At 64.6% G+C, this 17,132-nt stretch overlaps 10 protein-coding genes across 10 annotated transcripts; 5 read left to right on the forward strand and 5 right to left on the reverse strand.

Annotated features, from left to right (window-relative positions):
- Window positions 1-22: 22 nt before the first annotated feature.
- Window positions 23-2,506, reverse strand: MJAP1_001243 (uncharacterized protein; the record flags this gene model as incomplete). The annotated part of the gene is made up of 1 exon (XM_060265206.1): window positions 23-2,506. The coding sequence occupies one exon, from the start codon at window positions 2,504-2,506 to the stop codon at window positions 23-25; it is 2,484 nt and encodes an 827-aa protein (XP_060121189.1).
- Window positions 2,507-2,555: 49 nt separating this feature from the next.
- On the reverse strand, window positions 2,556-4,803 carry MJAP1_001244 (uncharacterized protein; the record flags this gene model as incomplete). Its single annotated transcript, XM_060265207.1, has 2 exons — window positions 2,556-4,556; window positions 4,579-4,803. 2 exons carry the CDS (start codon window positions 4,801-4,803, stop codon window positions 2,556-2,558), a joined length of 2,226 nt encoding a protein of 741 aa, XP_060121190.1.
- Window positions 4,804-4,953: 150 nt separating this feature from the next.
- Window positions 4,954-5,682, forward strand: ARL3 (ADP-ribosylation factor protein 3; the record flags this gene model as incomplete). The annotated part of the gene is made up of 3 exons (XM_060265208.1): window positions 4,954-4,981; window positions 5,008-5,154; window positions 5,180-5,682. The coding sequence occupies 3 exons, from the start codon at window positions 4,954-4,956 to the stop codon at window positions 5,680-5,682; spliced, it is 678 nt and encodes a 225-aa protein (XP_060121191.1).
- Window positions 5,683-5,728: 46 nt separating this feature from the next.
- MJAP1_001246 (uncharacterized protein) lies at window positions 5,729-7,622 on the reverse strand (the record flags this gene model as incomplete). The annotated part of the gene is made up of 2 exons (XM_060265209.1): window positions 5,729-6,691; window positions 6,714-7,622. The coding sequence occupies 2 exons, from the start codon at window positions 7,620-7,622 to the stop codon at window positions 5,729-5,731; spliced, it is 1,872 nt and encodes a 623-aa protein (XP_060121192.1).
- A 57-nt stretch (window positions 7,623-7,679) lies between these two features.
- Window positions 7,680-8,582, forward strand: RRS1 (Rhodanese- sulfurtransferase; the record flags this gene model as incomplete). Its single annotated transcript, XM_060265210.1, has 1 exon — window positions 7,680-8,582. One exon carries the CDS (start codon window positions 7,680-7,682, stop codon window positions 8,580-8,582), a length of 903 nt encoding a protein of 300 aa, XP_060121193.1.
- A 40-nt stretch (window positions 8,583-8,622) lies between these two features.
- Window positions 8,623-10,329, reverse strand: MJAP1_001248 (uncharacterized protein; the record flags this gene model as incomplete). The annotated part of the gene is made up of 1 exon (XM_060265211.1): window positions 8,623-10,329. One exon carries the CDS (start codon window positions 10,327-10,329, stop codon window positions 8,623-8,625), a length of 1,707 nt encoding a protein of 568 aa, XP_060121194.1.
- A 61-nt stretch (window positions 10,330-10,390) lies between these two features.
- RPE1 (ribulose-phosphate 3-epimerase) lies at window positions 10,391-11,297 on the forward strand (the record flags this gene model as incomplete). Its single annotated transcript, XM_060265212.1, has 3 exons — window positions 10,391-10,703; window positions 10,726-11,167; window positions 11,258-11,297. 3 exons carry the CDS (start codon window positions 10,391-10,393, stop codon window positions 11,295-11,297), a joined length of 795 nt encoding a protein of 264 aa, XP_060121195.1.
- A 43-nt stretch (window positions 11,298-11,340) lies between these two features.
- Window positions 11,341-12,537, forward strand: MJAP1_001250 (uncharacterized protein; the record flags this gene model as incomplete). The annotated part of the gene is made up of 1 exon (XM_060265213.1): window positions 11,341-12,537. One exon carries the CDS (start codon window positions 11,341-11,343, stop codon window positions 12,535-12,537), a length of 1,197 nt encoding a protein of 398 aa, XP_060121196.1.
- Window positions 12,538-12,569: 32 nt separating this feature from the next.
- Window positions 12,570-15,498, forward strand: SGD1 (suppressor of glycerol defect; the record flags this gene model as incomplete). The annotated part of the gene is made up of 2 exons (XM_060265214.1): window positions 12,570-13,209; window positions 13,232-15,498. The coding sequence occupies 2 exons, from the start codon at window positions 12,570-12,572 to the stop codon at window positions 15,496-15,498; spliced, it is 2,907 nt and encodes a 968-aa protein (XP_060121197.1).
- Window positions 15,499-17,118, reverse strand: ROK1 (RNA helicase; the record flags this gene model as incomplete). The annotated part of the gene is made up of 1 exon (XM_060265215.1): window positions 15,499-17,118. One exon carries the CDS (start codon window positions 17,116-17,118, stop codon window positions 15,499-15,501), a length of 1,620 nt encoding a protein of 539 aa, XP_060121198.1.
- Between the last annotated feature and the right edge of the window lie 14 nt (window positions 17,119-17,132).

Genomic DNA, 17,132 nt, shown 5'->3' on the forward strand with positions numbered 1-17,132 from the left:
TGGAGAAAAAGGGCGGAATTCACTATACAGTTTCGCCTAGGGGATGGTCTTGCAGCGGTGACGAAGGAAGCGACGATCCGCTGGGCCGCGAGCGGCTGGGCGACCCGGGCTGCAGGTGCTCCTGCGCCTGCGCCTGAGCCTCGAGCAGCGCGGCTTTTCGGCGCTTGCGCTCCATGCGCTCGATCGCACGCTCCTCGAGAGCGAGTTTCACCTGGCGCTCGACCACCTCCGTCTTTCGCGTGCGCCTGCCTCCCTGCCAGATGAGGATGCCGGCCATGGCGTTGCACGACAAGGAGCATGTGATGATCGTCGCGGTGAGCGCCGTAGGGCGGCGTTCGTAGTATATGCCCCACGTAATCCCACCGAGCGTGCCTTGGAGGACCGAGTGGCAGTCCAGCAAGATGACGATCGTCATCATGAGGCGCAGCGGAAACGGGCAGTGCGTCGCCGTCTCGCAGTAGCGGTAAAAGGTATGCGATGCGTGGAAGAGGCGCTGGTGGTGCTGCAGCGTTGCCTGCTCGGTCGGCGTGAGGACCGACACCTCGCCGGTGTCCTTGTCGACGAGCGAGTCGAGCGACGGGGAGCGCTTTAGGCGCTCCTTTTGCAGCTCGTCTGGTGCGTGCCGCACCGCACCAGGCTGTCCGGGAAGCGGCCCAAAGAAGTTCTCGACGCCGTACACCTCTTTTGCGTGGCCGCCGGTGGCGTGCTTCACGCCGAGGGCCGCGAGGTGCTTGGTCGGCTCGGTGAGCTCCTTGGCCTTGCCGCCCTCTTCCTCTTCCGGCGCGGCACTGGTACCGTCTTTCGAGGCGAGCATGCGCTCGATGCGCCCCTGCGAATACCGCGGCAGCTCGTTCTCGTTTTTGAGCTTGGGCAGGTGCAGCAAGCGCCGGCGCTTGTACGTCAAAAAGTGGTAGTGGGCAATGTACGCCATGCGGTACGTGTCTACCGCGCGGAACGGCGCAAAGCCGAGACCGACGGCCGCAAAGAGCGCACAGAGCACCTGGTCACAAATCTCGATCCAGTAGCGCTGCGTGTGCTTGTCGCCGACGTGCGCCCAGGGAATAATAAGCAGCATAATAAGCATGCCCCAGCCGGTGATGAGCAGGCCGTAGGTCGTGAGAATAAAGCCGGTCGGCGTGCGTACAAAGTTCCAAAAGCCGCGGATCACACGCTTCGTCTTGCTCTTGTTCGTGAGCAGGTGCCGGATGTGGTGGTCGAGCTCTGCCCGCTCGTCCGCGTCGAGACTCCACCAGCGCTCGGTGTGTGGGTCGTCGTAGTCGTCGTCCGGGTACTCGTCGAGCGAGTCGATGTGTGCATCGACCTTATCGTCCGACGAAGTGCGTGTCTCGCTCGACGCAGGCGGCCCGAGGCGCTCGGCATCCGCCTTGAGCTCGTGCGGCGCCGCCGTGGGCTGCTCCGTGTCGGGCGCGGCCGGCATCGAGATCGCGCTGTGCTGCGAGCGCGATGGGCGCATTGCCTCGCCGCCCTCGGCCTCGTCCGGCGCCGGGGGCGCCGACCGCGTCTCGAAGCGCGGATCGTCCGGCCCGACGGGCGACAGGGGCGACATGGGGTCGTCGGGGGCCGTGTCGCCCACCACCCGGCCGATGTTGATGGTCGGCCGCCGGTCGTAGATCCAGGGGATGTGCGGCAGCATGACACTGTTACTAAAGTCCTGGAGCGTATTAAACACACCGACGGCCGGGTCGAGCACGTCGAGGTAGTCGACCATGCGGTCCGAGTGCAGGCGCTCGTCGTCGCGGCGCAGCTCGTCGGTCCCCGACCCCCGGCGCCAGAGGGACGGGGTGACGTACGAGGACCAGTGCCGCGAGCTGCTCTCTTCGTCGTGATCGTGATCCGACGGGTGACTCGAGTGCGACTGCGTCTCGTCGTTGCGCCCCCCCCACATGGACGAGATCCTTGGAAGCGGGTTCATCGACGACGCCGCGCCAATCACCGTCGTCGCGATGGATCCCCTGCGCGACTGTGGCGCGCTCTGCGTTTCCGGCACGGCGGGCGATGGCGGCACCGGCTCGAGCCCCCGGACTACCTCGGGCACCTGGATCGTGAGGTGCGGCGTTCGCCCCGGCGCCGACTGCGTCGTGCCCGTGCTCGGATTCGGCTGCATCGCCGGCGACGGCGGGTACAAAATGCTCTGCGGCGCATCGGTGCCGGAGAGGTACTTGGGCAGCGCCGGCACCGCCTCGGTGCGACTGGTGAACGGCACGAGGCGCGCGAGGTCCATCCGGCGCTCGCTGCGCGGAATACTCTCGTCGTGAGACTCGAACGGGGCGGTGAGCCAGCCCTTGGCGCGCGCCATGGCCCCCGGCGGTACTGCGTCCTTTTCGCCGAGGCTCTTGCCCCGCGGCCGGTGTCCCGCCGGCGCCGAGTCTGACCGCGTCATGCGCTCGCCCATGCTGGACGAACGCGCACGTCCGGCTGCTCCCGCAGCGCCCGTGGCGCGCTTGATGCGCAGCGACGGCGGGGGGTTCGCACTCGGCTCGCTCATGGGGCCATGCCGCGGGTGGCAAGTGGAAAACCACGTGGCTTCTATTCGCTTACGGATCGGGGGTTGCCGCGGCCTGGGCAAATTCGTGCTTCTCCGACGGGGTCTTGAGCACAAACGCCTGGACGCACTTGGCCATGGTGGGCGAGGCGCGCGACACAGGGTCCGTCTGGTAGAAGTTGTCGATCGGCCGCAGGAGCGGGGTGCCGGTCGCCTGCGCAGGCGCCGCAGCGAGCTGCTGCAGGCCGAGTGTGGCGGTGGTGCTCGAGGTCGGCTCCACCGCGTCGTAGCGCACGAGCGTCGGCGAGATATCAAACATGCGGTGGCGCACACCCATCGTGTCGTCGTACGGCAGCGGGACGCCGACCACCTCGGAGAGCGCGCGGACAATCTTCCAGTCCTCGCGTGCGGCGCCCGCGCCACTCACTGCGGCGCGCGTCAGCTGCGCGCGGCCCTCGGTGTTGACGTAGGTCGCGCTCTTCTCCGTGTATGCAAGACCCGGCAGGCAGACGTCTGCGAACTGCGCGCCAACGTCGCCGTGGTGGCCCTGGTACACCACGAACGCGTCCTGGGGGATCTTTTGCGCAGTGATGTCGTCGGCGTTGAGCAAATACATAAACTTGGGCTGCACCTTCTCCGTCTCGGGGCGGCCGCTGTAGCCGATATCGCGCGCGGCAACACGCGAGGCGGAGCGCTGGAGGAAGTTGAAGCCGTTCCACTCGGGCGTGAGCAGCTTGCCGGCGTTGGCCTCGACGAGCTGTGCGACGTTCTTGAGGATCGCCGCGCCGTCGGGGTGGTCCGCGACGCCGCTGCCGACAATCACCATCGGCTTCTCGGCGGCCTGCAGGCGCTCGGCGCCCGCGCCACGGCCCGCGGCAAGGTCCGCAACGGCCTGCGCGTCGGTGCCGAGGTGGTCGTACTCGTAGGTCAGGTCGACCTTCTCGCCGATCAGCGCAATGTCCTGGAAGCGGCGCAGGTAGTTCTTGCGCAGGCGCGCGTTAATGATCGTCGCCTCGTGGCGGGGGTTCGTGCCGATAAGGATCACATAGTCGGCCTCGTCCAGGCCCGTGATCTGCGAGTTGAACGTGTAGTTCGCGCGAACGTCGACGCCGTTCACCGGCGCGGCCTCGCCGCGGGGCTCGTCCGTGACCACATTCTCCGAGCCGAGCTTGTTCACGAGGTCCTTGAGCGCGACCATCGATTCGGCGTCGGCCAGGCCGCCCGCCACACCCTGGATCTCGTTGCCTTGCGCGCCACTCGCCTTGAGACCCTCGGCGATGGTGTGCATCGCCTCGGGCCACGACGCAGGCACGAAGCGGTCGCCCTGGCGGATCAGGGGGACGGTCAGGCGCTGGTACTTGAGACCGTCGACGGCGTAGCGCGTCTTGTCGTTAATCCACTCCTCGTTCACATCGTCGTTGGTGCGGGGGAGCACGCGAATGACCTGCAGGTCGCGCGCGTCGACACGGATGTTGCAGCCGACCGCATCGAGGACGTCGACCGACTCGACCTTCTTGAGCTCCCACGGGCGCGCCTGGAACGCCTGGGGGCGCGACGTGAGCGCACCGACGGGGCACAGGTCGACAATGTTGCCCGACATCTCCGAGTCGAGCATCTTTTCGACGTACATGCCGATCTGCATCTGGTTGCCACGGCCCGTGGTGCCGAGGTCCTGCACACCAGCGACCTCGTTGGCGTAACGCACACAGCGGGTGCACTGAATGCAGCGCGTCATGACCGTCTTGACGAGCGGGCCAAAGTACTTGTCCTCGACGGCGCGCTTGCCGGCGACCTCGTGGAAGCGCGAGCGGTCGCCACCGTAGCGCATCGCCTGGTCCTGCAGATCGCACTCACCGCCCCAGTCGCAAATAGGGCAGTCGAGGGGGTGGTTCTGGAGCAGGAACTCCATCACGCCCTCGCGCGCCTTGGCCACGAGCGGCGTGTCGGTAAAGATCTGCTGGCCGGGCATCGCGGGGAAGGCACACGAGGCGAGCGGCTTGGGGGCGCCCTTGCTCTCGACAAGGCACATGCGGCAGTTGCCGGCGACATTGAGCTGGGTCAGATAGGGTACGTACACGCTCGTGGTAGCAAAAGCGGGGGATCTGAGCACCCGCCTTCTCACAGGCCTGGATGATCGCAGTTCCCTGCTCGACCTCGACGTCCTTGCCGTTGATCGACAGCTTGACCATCTTGGGTGGCTGCGGCGCAGGCGTCGCCTGGCGACGGGCAGCGGACGTCGACAGGGGCGCAGCCTTCAGTACAGAGGCGGCATTGCCAGAAGACAGCCGCGCACGCGGCATAGATGTGGTTGCCCTCAACGAGCAGAGCATCGTCACCATGGCGCTGGGTGGGTGGAAGGCCGTTTGCCGCACCGCGCTTTTGTCCTCTCCCGTGTTCTTCCGTCCAATCAGCGTCGGGGCATTGGTGTAAATCACGTGAGCGCGCCGACCATGTACCACCTGCTGGCGGGGCTCTACGGTAGGCGCACGGGCTTCTGACAGCAGCGGAGTGGGCCAAGAAACCGGTGTACAATGTGTTGCTCGTGGGTCTGAAGGGCTCGGGAAAGACGTGGGTGCTCGAGCGCCTCCGCGAAATGCACGCGGGGGGGCAGGGGCCGTCGGGCCGCATCGCGCCGACCGTGGGGCAGAACGGTAGGTGTGCTTTCTTCTAAGACAGTCCTCGACGTGACGTACAAAAGGAGCGTGCTCCATTTCTGGGACCTGGGAGGGGCGGCGTCGATGCGCGTGCTCTGGGACGAGTACCTCCCGGACGCGGCCGCAGTCGTGTGGGTGCTCGACGCCCCGCGCTGGGCCCAAGACGCAAAGATCGACGGCGAGCGGCAGCCGACGTACCGCGCGGCGGTGTGCGACGCGCTCTTCCAGCTCGCCCAGGATGCGGCCGCACGCAACCAGCCGATCGTCGTCGTCGTCGCCCAGCTCGACCAGGCACCGTTTGCGGGGCCGGGGCTCGACCAGGCGTCCGGCGTGGCACTCGTGGAGCACGTCCACATCCACGTCGTCGAACAGTGGGCCAAGTTTGTAGACGAGACGACGTCTGCCGCGACGCTCAACCCGCACTGGACATTTGTGGGGCTGAGCGCCGCGTCGGGCGACGGCGTCCCTGCGGCGCTTGATACCATCCACAGCAAGGCGGTGCGCTACGCAAGCACCGCGCCGTAGCTGAAAAGAATACCCCGTGTCCCTGGTATGGTCTATGATACAGCGCCTACTCGTACATCGAAACGAGGTACGAATCTTCCTTGCTCAACAGCAGCTCCACGCTCCATAGGCCGAGCGTGAAAAAGACGGTGAGCAGGCGCCAGTAGGTCTGGTGGTTCTGGTCCAGGAGCAGCAGGTGGCTGTACACGGCAATTAGAATGAAACGCGAGTAGGTCACGAGCACCTTGAGCACGGTCGAGCCCCGCGGCTCGGTGTCGATCCGGCGCAGCGCATCCTCGGCGCGCGCCGCCGTCTCGCGCACGGCATCGACGGGGCGCGCGGGCTTGGCCTGCTCGACATAGGCCGCGACCTCGTGCTCGTCCTCGCTGCCCGGCTCTTTGGCGTTTAGGAGGAGGGTCGAGAGTTTCGGGTCGGCTTCGGACGGCGGCGCGTCGTCTTTTGCGGGCAGTGCGTCGTCGTCCTGGTCGGGGGAAGCGTCGTCTTTTGCGGGCGACGCGTCGTCCGTCGCGGGCGGCGCACTCTCTTTGAGCGGTTCGGGCGGCGCGTCTTCTTTGGGCGGCATAGAGGGCGCATCCCCGCCCTCTTTGGGCTCCTTGAGGCGCTGTGCGGCCTCGTCGAGCTCTTTTTCGTGCTGTGCGGCCTTGGCGAGCTTCTCTTCGCTCCACTGCTGATTCCGCCGCCGCCACAAGACGTCCCGGCGTGAGTCGTACCCGTTGTGCGCATTCAAACGGGGCAGCACGCGGATCGCCGAGTACAGCACCATTAGGCGGTACACGAGGCTGACAATCACCGTCGTCGGCAGCACCTCGTTGGCGGCCGAGAGGACGTACAGACTGTGCTCCACTGCGTCGACCAGGCGGTCGAACATGGCGCTCGTCGACTGTGCGAGCAGTAGCGGCACCTGCTTCTCGATGCGCGATGCCTTAAAGTTGCGCACCATCTGCAGCGGATCCGCGCCGAGGCCCAGCGAGGTGCTGAGCTGGTAGATATTAAATACGACGTACGCAAACTGGGTCAGCCACACTACACACCATCAGACTCGTCTCGACGACGTTTGCCTTGCGGATTGCAAACGCAATCGCCGAGATCCACAGCGTCGACGCGAGGCTCGCGCCGATCGCCGAAGCGGCAATCGAGCGGCCGTCGGTCGCTCCGTCAAAGCACATGTACAGCGCCATGGCCGAGAGCACGTACACGGTCGCCGAAAGCAGTAGAAAGAGCAGCTGCCACGCCTCGCTCGGCTCGAGGCCGAACGAGAGCAGCTTGCGCATAATGACGCTGCCCTGCCACGGCCGCCGCTTGCCGCTCTCGGAGTCGTTAATTAGCCAGCGCGAGAGGTGCGCAAACGACTGGATGACGAGCAGGCTCGAGAGGCCTTCCAGCAGCGAAAAGACGGGCGACATGTAGAGCAGGAGCGAGTACCACCAGTCCGGGACCTGAGACAGGATGTACTGCCCAGCGCCGAGGACGTACACGAGCGCGTGCTCGAGCCAGCCGGGGTACACGATCCCGTCGTCGCCTTCCGTGTACGACGCGGGAAGCACGGACCGCAAAAAGACGTGCACCTCGCTCGTGGGAAACGCGCGCGCAAGGGACGCGGACCACGGCGGGGCGTGCGTGCCGCTCTTGCGCAGCGCCTCGATGAGCGGGCTCTGCGACGGCTCCGGCGAGTAGAGCCGCGCACAGAGGAACAGCAGCATGGGAATCACGAGGTTCTGCGTCATGGACACGGCGCGCGTGACATAGACGAGCCAGCTGCCCTGCGTGACGATCCGCATCGTCGACAGCAGCATGTAAAATGCCGCGAGCGACGCGGAAAACGCAAGGAATGTATCGCGATTATGCTCGAGTGACAATGGCAGGAAAAAGACCAGCTGCAGCAGCGACAGGATGCGCCCTGCGCTCTGCACAACAACCCCGGCCTGCCGTACGACGTGCATGGCGCGGCGCGGAGAATCGCCGCGATGGCTTTCACGTGACGCTACTTTTTTTTGGCCATGACTTCGGTGAGCACGAGCGTGGAGCAGGGCGAGACGCCCCTGCAGCTCGATGTGGGTCTGCTCGCGTCGTTTGATCTGAATGCAATCGATGCCAAGGCATACAAGAAGGACAAGGAGGGTGTGCTGATGGCGCGCACGCGCAACGCCACCCAGGCGCTCGTCAACGCCATCTTTCAGCAGCCCATTGCGCGGAATCCGGTGTATGGGCCGCTGGCGTCGCTCCCTCCCTTCGAGACGCCGCTGCCCCGTGAAAAGGGGCTGCCGAAGCCCAAGCCGCTGACCAAGTGGGAAAAGTTTGCGCGCCAAAAGGGCATTACCAAGCGCAAGAAGGACCGCATGATCTACGACGAGGAGCGCAAAGAGTGGGTGCCGCGCTGGGGCTTCCAAGGCGCGAACAAGTCGCTCGAGAACCAGTGGCTGGTCGAGGTGCCCAACACCGCCGACGACGACTTCCGCCCGGACAAGGACGCGGCCAAGAAGCGCAAGGAGCTCCGCCAAAAGAACGAGAAGCAGCACCAGCGCAACGTCGCGCGCGCCGAGGCCGCGGCGCCGGCGCCGGCCAAGTCGGAGCTTGGCTCGGGGGTGCCTGCGCGCACCAAGCGCCGCGCCGAGATCGACGCGGACCTCGCGCGGACGCGCGGCAGCACCGCGTCGATGGGGCGCTTCGACAAGACGCTGCAGGGCGAGTCGAAGCCGCGCGGCGTGAAGCGCACCTTCCAGGCGAACGAAATCGATACAAAGGCGGAGCGCGCGTCGAACCTCGCGCTTTTGTCCAAGATCGACAAGGGCGGCGCGAATATGAACGTGCGCAAGGCCATCAAGTACGCCTCCGAGGGCCAGGGGTCCAAGGCGATGGTGCAGCGCAAGGACAAGGAGCGCGCGCCGAAGCGGCGCAAGTAGTGTGTACGGTAGTGGGTACTGCGTGGATAGCATTACGGTTCTATGTCCAGAGCTTCAGCAGGCCGTCCCAGGCGCCGGTAATCACCTTGGACGTCTCGTGCGGCAGCCAGGCGTGGGACATCATTGCGTCCTTGTGCGCCGGGAGCCGCTTGATCAGCCCGCCCGTCTTCCAGTCCCAAAACACGAGGTTGCCCTGGCTGTCGCCCGACGAAAGGAAGCGGCCGTCGGGGCTGAAGGCGACCTGGCACGCAAAGCCCGCGACGCTGTGCCCTTTAAAGGCGCGGCGCTGGCTCTGCTTGTACGTGTCTGCGTTGTACACGAGAATCTGGTTGTCCATCGACTGGCACGCGAGCCACTTTTCGTCGGGATGCAGCGCCACCGACGGGATCGAGTGCATGTGGGGGTCGGCAATGTACTTGGTCACCACCGGAATGTCAAAGTCCCACGCGCGCATCGACTTGTCGTCCGACGTCGAGAGGAAGCGCCGGTTCTCGTCGACAAACGTGATCGTGTTGACCGCGCCTTGATGCTGGTTGTACTCTTGCACGAGCTCCTTGCTGCGCAGGTCGTACTGCAGAATCTTTTTGTCGCTCGTGCCGGTGAGAAAAATGTCGTCCTGCTCCGGGTAGAAGACGACACAGTTCCCGACGCCGTCCAGGGGGTAGGTTTGCAGACAGGCACCCGTCTCGGTGTCCCACAGCTTGATCATGTTGTCGTAGCCAGACGACAAAAACTGGCTGCCGTCGTTGTTGAAACGCACGTCGCGCACGCCTTTTGCGTGGCCGAGAAAAGTGCGCAGGCAGTTGCCTTGGTGGTACACGTCCCACAGCTTCACCTTTGTATCCATACTGCCACTCAGCACGAGATGTCCACTCTGGGGAAAGAGGCGCACCGCGTGCACCGCCTTGGTATGCCCGGTAAACGTATGGATGCAGGTCTGGGGTATAAAGCACTGCTGCGAGCCGGGCTCGCCACGCAGGTTCGTGCCGGCATCGGTGGGGATGTGCATGTACGTCCGCCCCTGGTAGTCGTACATCGACTCTCCGTGAAAGATGCTCTTTTCCGTGCCGCGCATCTCGTCGATCTCGCGGCGGCGCTCGAGCTTCTTGTGCTCTTGCTGGCGCTGCACGGCCCCCGTCTCGGCCGCAGTGATCTCCTCCTTGGTCGGACCGAGCTGCCCTTTGGGCAGCGCAACGACGTGCTCCTCTTCCCACGCCGCCCACGGGCCTTGGTACGCGCCGGCGCCGTCGACAATCGACGCGTCGCCGTTCGCCTTGCGGCGCTTCTTGAGCGCACGCGCCGCGCGCCGCGTCTCGGCATTGCCACCACGCAGCTCGGCCATCGTTGCACCGCCCATCTCCTGCGCCGCATGGCGGTCGCCGACAAACGCATGCGCGCCTTGCGACGCGGCGGCAAACGTGCTCGGATTGCGCGCGTACCCCATCATCTCAAACGTGCGCTGCTGGTTGCGAAAGTCAAAGTCGGACATGGTCGTCTCTTCCACCGCACCCGTGCGCGTCTGGCGCACGTTGGGGTCGGCCGCGGGCGCGGCGGGCGCCGCTTCCTCCTCCTCTACAGCCGGCGCCACGTCCCGGACCACGAGCGCGGACGCCGCCTCGCGCGGCGCACGGCCTTCCGTACTCTCCAGACCGAACGCATCGTGCCGAGGTACCTCGTCCTCGCTCTCCTCGTCGCTGAGCCGCCGCTCCTCGTCGCTCTCCGATCCGTACGCGGCGAGCGCCTCCATGGTGATGAGAGTCACGTGATAGATTCCCAACCGCGCTCGCACGGGGCGGCGCAATGGAGCGATGCCCACGATCAAGATTGCGCCGAGTGTGCTCGCGTCCGATCTGGGCAACCTGAACCATGAGTGCCAACGGATGATGGACAGTGGAGCCGACTGGCTTCATATGGGTGTGTTTCCCCCCGCTGATGCAGACATTATGGACGGGCATTTCGTGCCCAACATTGTGCTGGGTGCGCCGGTGCTCAAGTCGGTGTACAAGGCGCTGCCGCATATCTTTATGGACTGCCATATGATGGTGTCTGAGCCTGCAAAGTGGATCAAAGACATTGCGGACGCGGGTGGCAAATCGTATACCTTCCACCTCGAGGCGACGGGTAGGTTTCCCTACTAATGCAGACGACCCCCTCGATGTCATTCGCCAGATCAAGACGGCCAATATGCGTGCATCGATTGCGATCAACCCCGGCACGCCCGCGAACGAGATCTCGGACGAGATCGGCAAGGCGGTCGACATGATCCTCGTCATGACCGTGTGGCCCGGCGCAGGCGGCCAAAAGTTTATGAAAGAGTGCATGCCCAAGGTCGCCGAGCTCCGTGCGCGTTTCCCGGAGCTAGACGTGGAAGTCGACGGCGGCGTCGGGCCCAAGACGATCGACCGCTGTGCGGACGCCGGCGCGAACGTGATCGTGGCCGGCACCGCCGTGTTTAACCACTCAGACCCCAAGGCCGTGATTGCTTTTCTGCGCAAGCAGTGCGAGCGGGCCCAGGAACGCATCCGCGACGAGCGCGAGCGCATCGCCAAGGGCGAGTCGATCGAGGAGGTGGACAAAAGCAAGGGGTATACTTCCGGATCCATCACCCCATGGTCGCACCCACGTGTATACATGCCACGACGCCGCAGCTCAGGCTCGCGCTCACCGCCCGCAAGCAAGTTTGGCGCGAGCATCACCATGCAGCCCATCCACTAGTTTCGTACCCCAAAAGCCCCGGTTATGTGGAGGTTCCTTAGCCATGTCGCAGTTTGTCGCCTACGCGGGCCTGCTCGGCACGGCGTCCGCCTGCGTGTACATTGGCAGCTACTGTGCGCTGCACACGCCAATCAAGACGCGCGAGCTGCGCAAGGCCGCAGGGAAGGATGTAAATGAGGACGAGGAGGAGGGGCAGTCGCAGAGCCTCTCGTCCGGCAATGCGTACATCTTTCCCGTGATTGGCAGCGCGGTGCTCTTTTCGCTCTACCTCGCGTTCAAGTACTTTGACAAGGCAATGATCAACACGATGCTCTCGGCGTACTTTGCATTTGCGGGCGCGCTCGCGATCCCTGTCGCCGCCGAGCACCTGATCAAGATGGCCAACGGAGGAAAGGTGGGGGGGTACGAGGCGCTCCTCCTCCGCGTGCGCATTCCCAACCCTTTTGCAAAGAAGGCGCTCGAGGTGAAGAAGAGCGACAAGCCGGCACCGCCAATCACCGACGCAAACGTGCCGGGGACAGCGCCGCCCGTGTCGTCCAACGCGATCACCATCGACCTGCTCGGCCTCGTCCTGATGGGCATCTACCTGTACTCGCGCCACTGGATGCTCACAAACATTGTCGCGGTGTGCTTTGCGATCCAGGGGATCATGCTCATCACGCTCGACTCGTTCAGCACGGGCTACATCCTGCTCGCCGGCCTCTTTTTCTACGACATCTTTTGGGTGTTTGGCAGCGCGAAGCTCGTCCGCAGCGGGCCTTCGGTTATGGTCTCGGTCGCGACCAACTTTGATGGACCGATCAAGATCCTCTGCCCAAAGAACCTGCTCGAAGTCGCCTCGGCCTACTTGGGCGGCCGCACCGTGCCGAGCCTCGCTTTTGCGCTGCTCGGCCTCGGCGACATTGTCATCCCGGGCGTGTTTGTCGCTCTCGCCCTGCGTTTCGACCAGAAGCACGCCTCGGAAAGTCAGCCGTCGCTGGGTTTCACGCGCTTCTACTACCGCTTTGCCAAGCCCTACTTTACGACGTGCCTCGCGGCGTACGTCGGCGGCCTGGTCTTCACCATGGCCGTGATGCACGTGTTTGGCGCCGCCCAGCCCGCACTCCTGTACCTCTCGCCGGCATGCTCGCTGTCGGTCGTGTTCCTTGCAATCGCACGCAAGGAGCTCAAGGAGCAGTGGAACTGGGTCGACAAGACCACCGAGCCCACGCCGCCGGAGAAGGAGAAAAAGGCCAACTGATCCGTAGCTCCACACTCCACTTTTTTTTCGAGATGGCCTGGCGTGGCGGACCGGCCAAGGCGCGGTCGACGACGCGTCTGCCTGCAGCGCTGCGTGAGGAGCTTGGGCTTGGCGAGAATGGCGCACCGGAGTCGGGGCGGCGGCCGAGCGCGAAGCGCCCACGTCTGAATGCGGCAGCAGCACGCAAAGAGCAACGAAAAGAGCAGCGTCACGCAAAGCATGGACGCAAACCGACACAGAAGCGCGATGCGTGGCGCCAGGAAGAGGCGCAGCGCTCGGTACAGAAACAGCGCGAACCTGCTCCTGGGCCAAAGGCGCCGCAGCCGAAAGCGCCGCAGCCAAAGGCGGCACCACAGCCCAAGGCGGCACCCAAAGCGGCGCCCAAGCCAAAAAAGAGCAAGGCTGAACCGGAAGAGATGCGCACAGTCATGGATCCCATCACGGGTGAAATGCGTACAGTGACACAAAAGAAGGCGTCCAATGGGCCGTCCAAGCTCGAACAGCTCATGGAGCGCACTGGCCAGCGCCCGCTCAACGAACAAGAGCCGGTCGAGCGCCAGCGGCCGATGACGGCTGCCGAAAGGGACGAGGAAGACGAGATCAAGTGGCTCGAGTACCAGCTATATGGAAAAAAGAAGCGTGCGGCTCCTGAAGAGACGGACGATTTGGATTGTATGTGGTTGAGCTGACACAGACTTGCTCGACGATTTGGATAAGCTGCAGGCGGGACTTGATCAAGAGGCCGCGGCGAAGGAGGGCGACGCGGAGGGCGACGAGGATGGAGAAGAGGGTAATGAGGAGGGAGATGAGGAAGAAGAGGAGGGAGAAGAGGAAGAGGACGAGGACGAGGATGAGAAGAATGGAGAGGAAGAGGAAAATGACGACGACGACGACGACGACGATGACGCTGACGACGACGACGCTGCATCGGACGAATTCGAGTTTGCCGACGACGATACCGACACGTACGACGTCGCACTGAACAAGGAAGGCCTCGATGACCTCGACAACCTCGATGTCGACCTGGACGAAGACGACCTCGGCGGCGACTTCGACGACCTGGACGAGGCCCTCGACACGATGGAGCACGATGCATCCCCCTCTCCGCCTCCTGAAGCACCGAGCGGCCCCTCCAAGTACGTCCCTCCTGCAATGCGCGCAGCTGCCAAGGAAAAAGACGAAGCGCATGCGCTGCAGCAGCAAAAGCTGCGCCGCCACGTCAACGGTCTGCTGAACCGTCTTGGTGAAGGCAACCTCGATACCATTCTTGGCGAGCTCGATGGACTGTACCGCACGTATGCGCGTGGCGACGTGACGTCGATGCTCACGACGCTTGTCCTCGACACGGTGGCGGCGCGTACGCAGCTGAGCGAGACGATTGTCGTGCTGTACGCCGTGCTCATCACTGCGATGCACCGCATTGTCGGTGTCGAGTTCGGCGCCTACTTTCTGCAAGAATGCATGTCGCGTTTCCTGCGCGTCTACAACGAGCTCCTCGCGCGCCCCTCTGCGTCCGACGAAGACAAGAGCGCGGGGAGCCGCGAGTGCGTCAACCTTGTGCTGCTGCTGTGCCACATGCTGAACCACAAACTGCTGTCTGCCGGCCTGATCTACGACCTCGTGCGCCTCCTCCTCGGCTACGACTTTAGCGAGATGCTGCCGAATGTCGCCACGCCCAAGCCCATGGCCGAAGTCGATATTGAGCTTGTGCTGCGCATTGTACAGAGCTGCGGCCAGCAGCTGCGGCGCGATGACCCAGCCTCGCTCAAGACCATTGCCGAGCTGACCAAGGAGCGCTTGGATGAGGCGAAGAGCAACACGTCGCTTGTCGCTGACTCGAGCCGTGCGCGGTTCATGCTCGAGGCGCTGCTCAACCTGCGCCAGAACAAGAAGCAGCAGCAGGCGTCGTCTGCTGCCGAAAGCGCGCAGCGCCTCGGCAAGTATCTCTCGACGCTCGAAAAGAAGCGCACCCTCCGCACGCACACCGCCCTGCAAGTCGGTCTGCGTGATCTCCAAGACGCCGAAAAGAAAGGACGCTGGTGGCTTGTCGGCGCTGCGTGGACCGGGCACGAGCCGAGCGCGCCTGCGCCCGAGCCCGAGCGCGAAACGGTGCAGGACGAGACGTGGCTTCCCGACGATGCGACGACGTCGTCGGTCGACGTCGGAGCCCTCGCGCGGTCCCAAGGCATGAATACGGACGCGCGCCGCGCCGTCTTTTCGACGCTCATGACCGCGCTGGACTACAAAGAGGCCGCGCAGAGCCTCATGCAGCTCAAGCTGAACGATGTGCAGCGGCGCGAGATTATCCGCGTGCTCGTGCACTGCCTCGGCAGCGAGCAAGTGTACAACCCCTACTATGTGCTGATCGGCCAGCAGCTCGCCGAGGACCTCCCTGGCATGCGTATCACGATGCAGTTTGTGCTGTGGGACTACTTCCGCGAGATTGGCGAGACGCACGTCGGCGGCGAAAAGATCACTGCGCAGCTCGAGGACGACGCGGCGCCCGAGGTCGATGGGGCCGACGGCAAGCGCAAGCTCGTGCACCTCGCGCGTGCCTATGGCTACTGGATCGGGCACCAAGCGCTGAGCCTCAATGTCCTGCGCCCGGTCGACTTTACCAGTATTAAGGCGAACGGCGTCCGTTTTGTGCAGCAGCTGCTCACGCATGCGCTGCTCGCGACGCAGACCAAGTCGCCGGTGCTCACGCCGGCGGTGCGTACGCGCCTCGCAAAAGAGCCGAGCGTGTCGGACCGGAGCGCGGTCGAGCGCCTCTTTGTCCAAGGCACGGTCGGCCACCCTGCGCTGGCGCAGGGCCTGCTCGTCTTTTTGCGCACGCATCTGCGCAAAAAGGACCTCGCGCAGGCGCTCGGTGCGGGCGACAGCGCGCTCGGTCGCCTGCGGTGGGCGGCGCGTATTGCGATTGATACCGTGACGGTCGGCTCGACGTCGGCTGCTGCATAGCTACGAATTGTTCGCCTTTTCTTTCCGGCGCTTGCTGCCCTGCACCATGTCGCGTTTGCGGTGCGCGAGGCGGCGGCCCAACGAGCTGCTTCCGGACGCGGCGCGCACGTCGCGGCGCTCGATCGGCTTCTTGCGCAGCTGCTGCTTGAGCAGCTTGGACGGCTTGGGCAGCTTGAGCATCCACTCGGGCACGTCGCACCCGGACTGCCGCATGACGTTGACGACGGTCTTGAGGTACGGCGCGTCTTGCTTGGTAAAGTAGGTGATCGCCGTGCCCTGCTTGCCTGCACGACCCGTACGGCCGATACGGTGGATGTAGCTCTGGACCGTCTGGGGAAAGTCGTAGTTGATCACCAAATTCACGCCCTTGAAGTCGATACCGCGCGCCATAAGCTCGGTACAAATCAGGATCCAGATATCGCCGCGGCGGAACGCCTGGATCACCGCTTCACGCTGCGCTTTCGGGCGCTCCGAGTGGATGACGTCGACATGCAGCCCGTCGTACACGAGCTCGTGAAAGAGCTCGCGTGCGCGCTGGATCGACTGCACGAAAAGGAGCACGGGCGGCTTCATGCCGCCGGACTGGATGAGCGCACGCAGCGCATGGAGCTTGCCGTCCTCGGATCCGGCGAACTCGAGGCGCTGCTCGATCGTGGTCGTCGCCGAGTCCTTTTGGCCGACCAGCACGCGGCACTCGTCGACCATAAAAGTCTTGGCGAGCTCCTCGACACCCGCCGGGAGCGTCGCACTAAAGAGCGCCTTGCGCAGGTTGGGGTTTGTGCACGCGGCCAGAATGGTATCGGTCTGCTCGAGGAAACCTTGCTCGAGCAGACGGTCGGCCTCGTCCAGCACGAGGTTGCCGACCTGCGACAGGTCGAGCTCCTCGTGCTCGATCGCGTGCACGAGACGCAGCGGCGTCGTAATCAGGATATCGTATTTCTTGTTCAAGCCCGGCGTCTGGGACTTGGCGCCGGAGCGAGTCAGGAGGCACGTACGGAATGCCTGGCCGTGCGCGAGGCGCTGCAGCTGCTCATAGATCTGCTGCGCAAGCTCGCGCGTGGGGCTCACAATCACTGCGCGCAGCCCCCCTTTTCTGTGCTCGCCGAGGAGCTGGAGGAGCGGCAGGAGAAAAGCAATCGTCTTGCCCGAGCCGGTCGGCGCACCCGCGAGCAGGTCGCGGCCCTCGAGCATGACACTGATCGCACCGCACTGGATCGGCGTCGGCTGCGGCCAGTTTCCAGCGACCAAGTTCTCACGCAGCCACGGGCGGACGTCCCAGCGCTGCTCGAGGTCCGCCCAGGACCGCAGCGGGAGCGGCACGTCGGTGCCCTTGAGCTTGAGCTGGTGCGTGCGCAGGAATTCAGGCAGCTCCGAGCGGCGCAGCGGTGCGGCCGGCGCCTCATCGCGCACACGCGGCCCTTGCTCGGCCTCGGCCGCGCGCCGCTCCTCTTTGTGTGTGTTGAAAAAGTCGAGCGCTTTCGGCACGGCCGCCGGCGCACTCGACGTGCTTGCCTCTTGCTCTTTTGGCGCACGCGACTCAGTAAAGACAGCGATATCCTCGCCAAAGCGCTTCCTGTCGAAGCGCGCGCCCCCGGTGACGAGCGAGCTGAAAATATCCATCGTGGAAGGGAGCC

The sequence above is a fragment of the Malassezia japonica genome, chromosome 2 (assembly GCF_029542785.1).
Source record: "Malassezia japonica chromosome 2, complete sequence".
Classification (NCBI taxonomy): Eukaryota; Fungi; Basidiomycota; class Malasseziomycetes; order Malasseziales; family Malasseziaceae; genus Malassezia; species Malassezia japonica.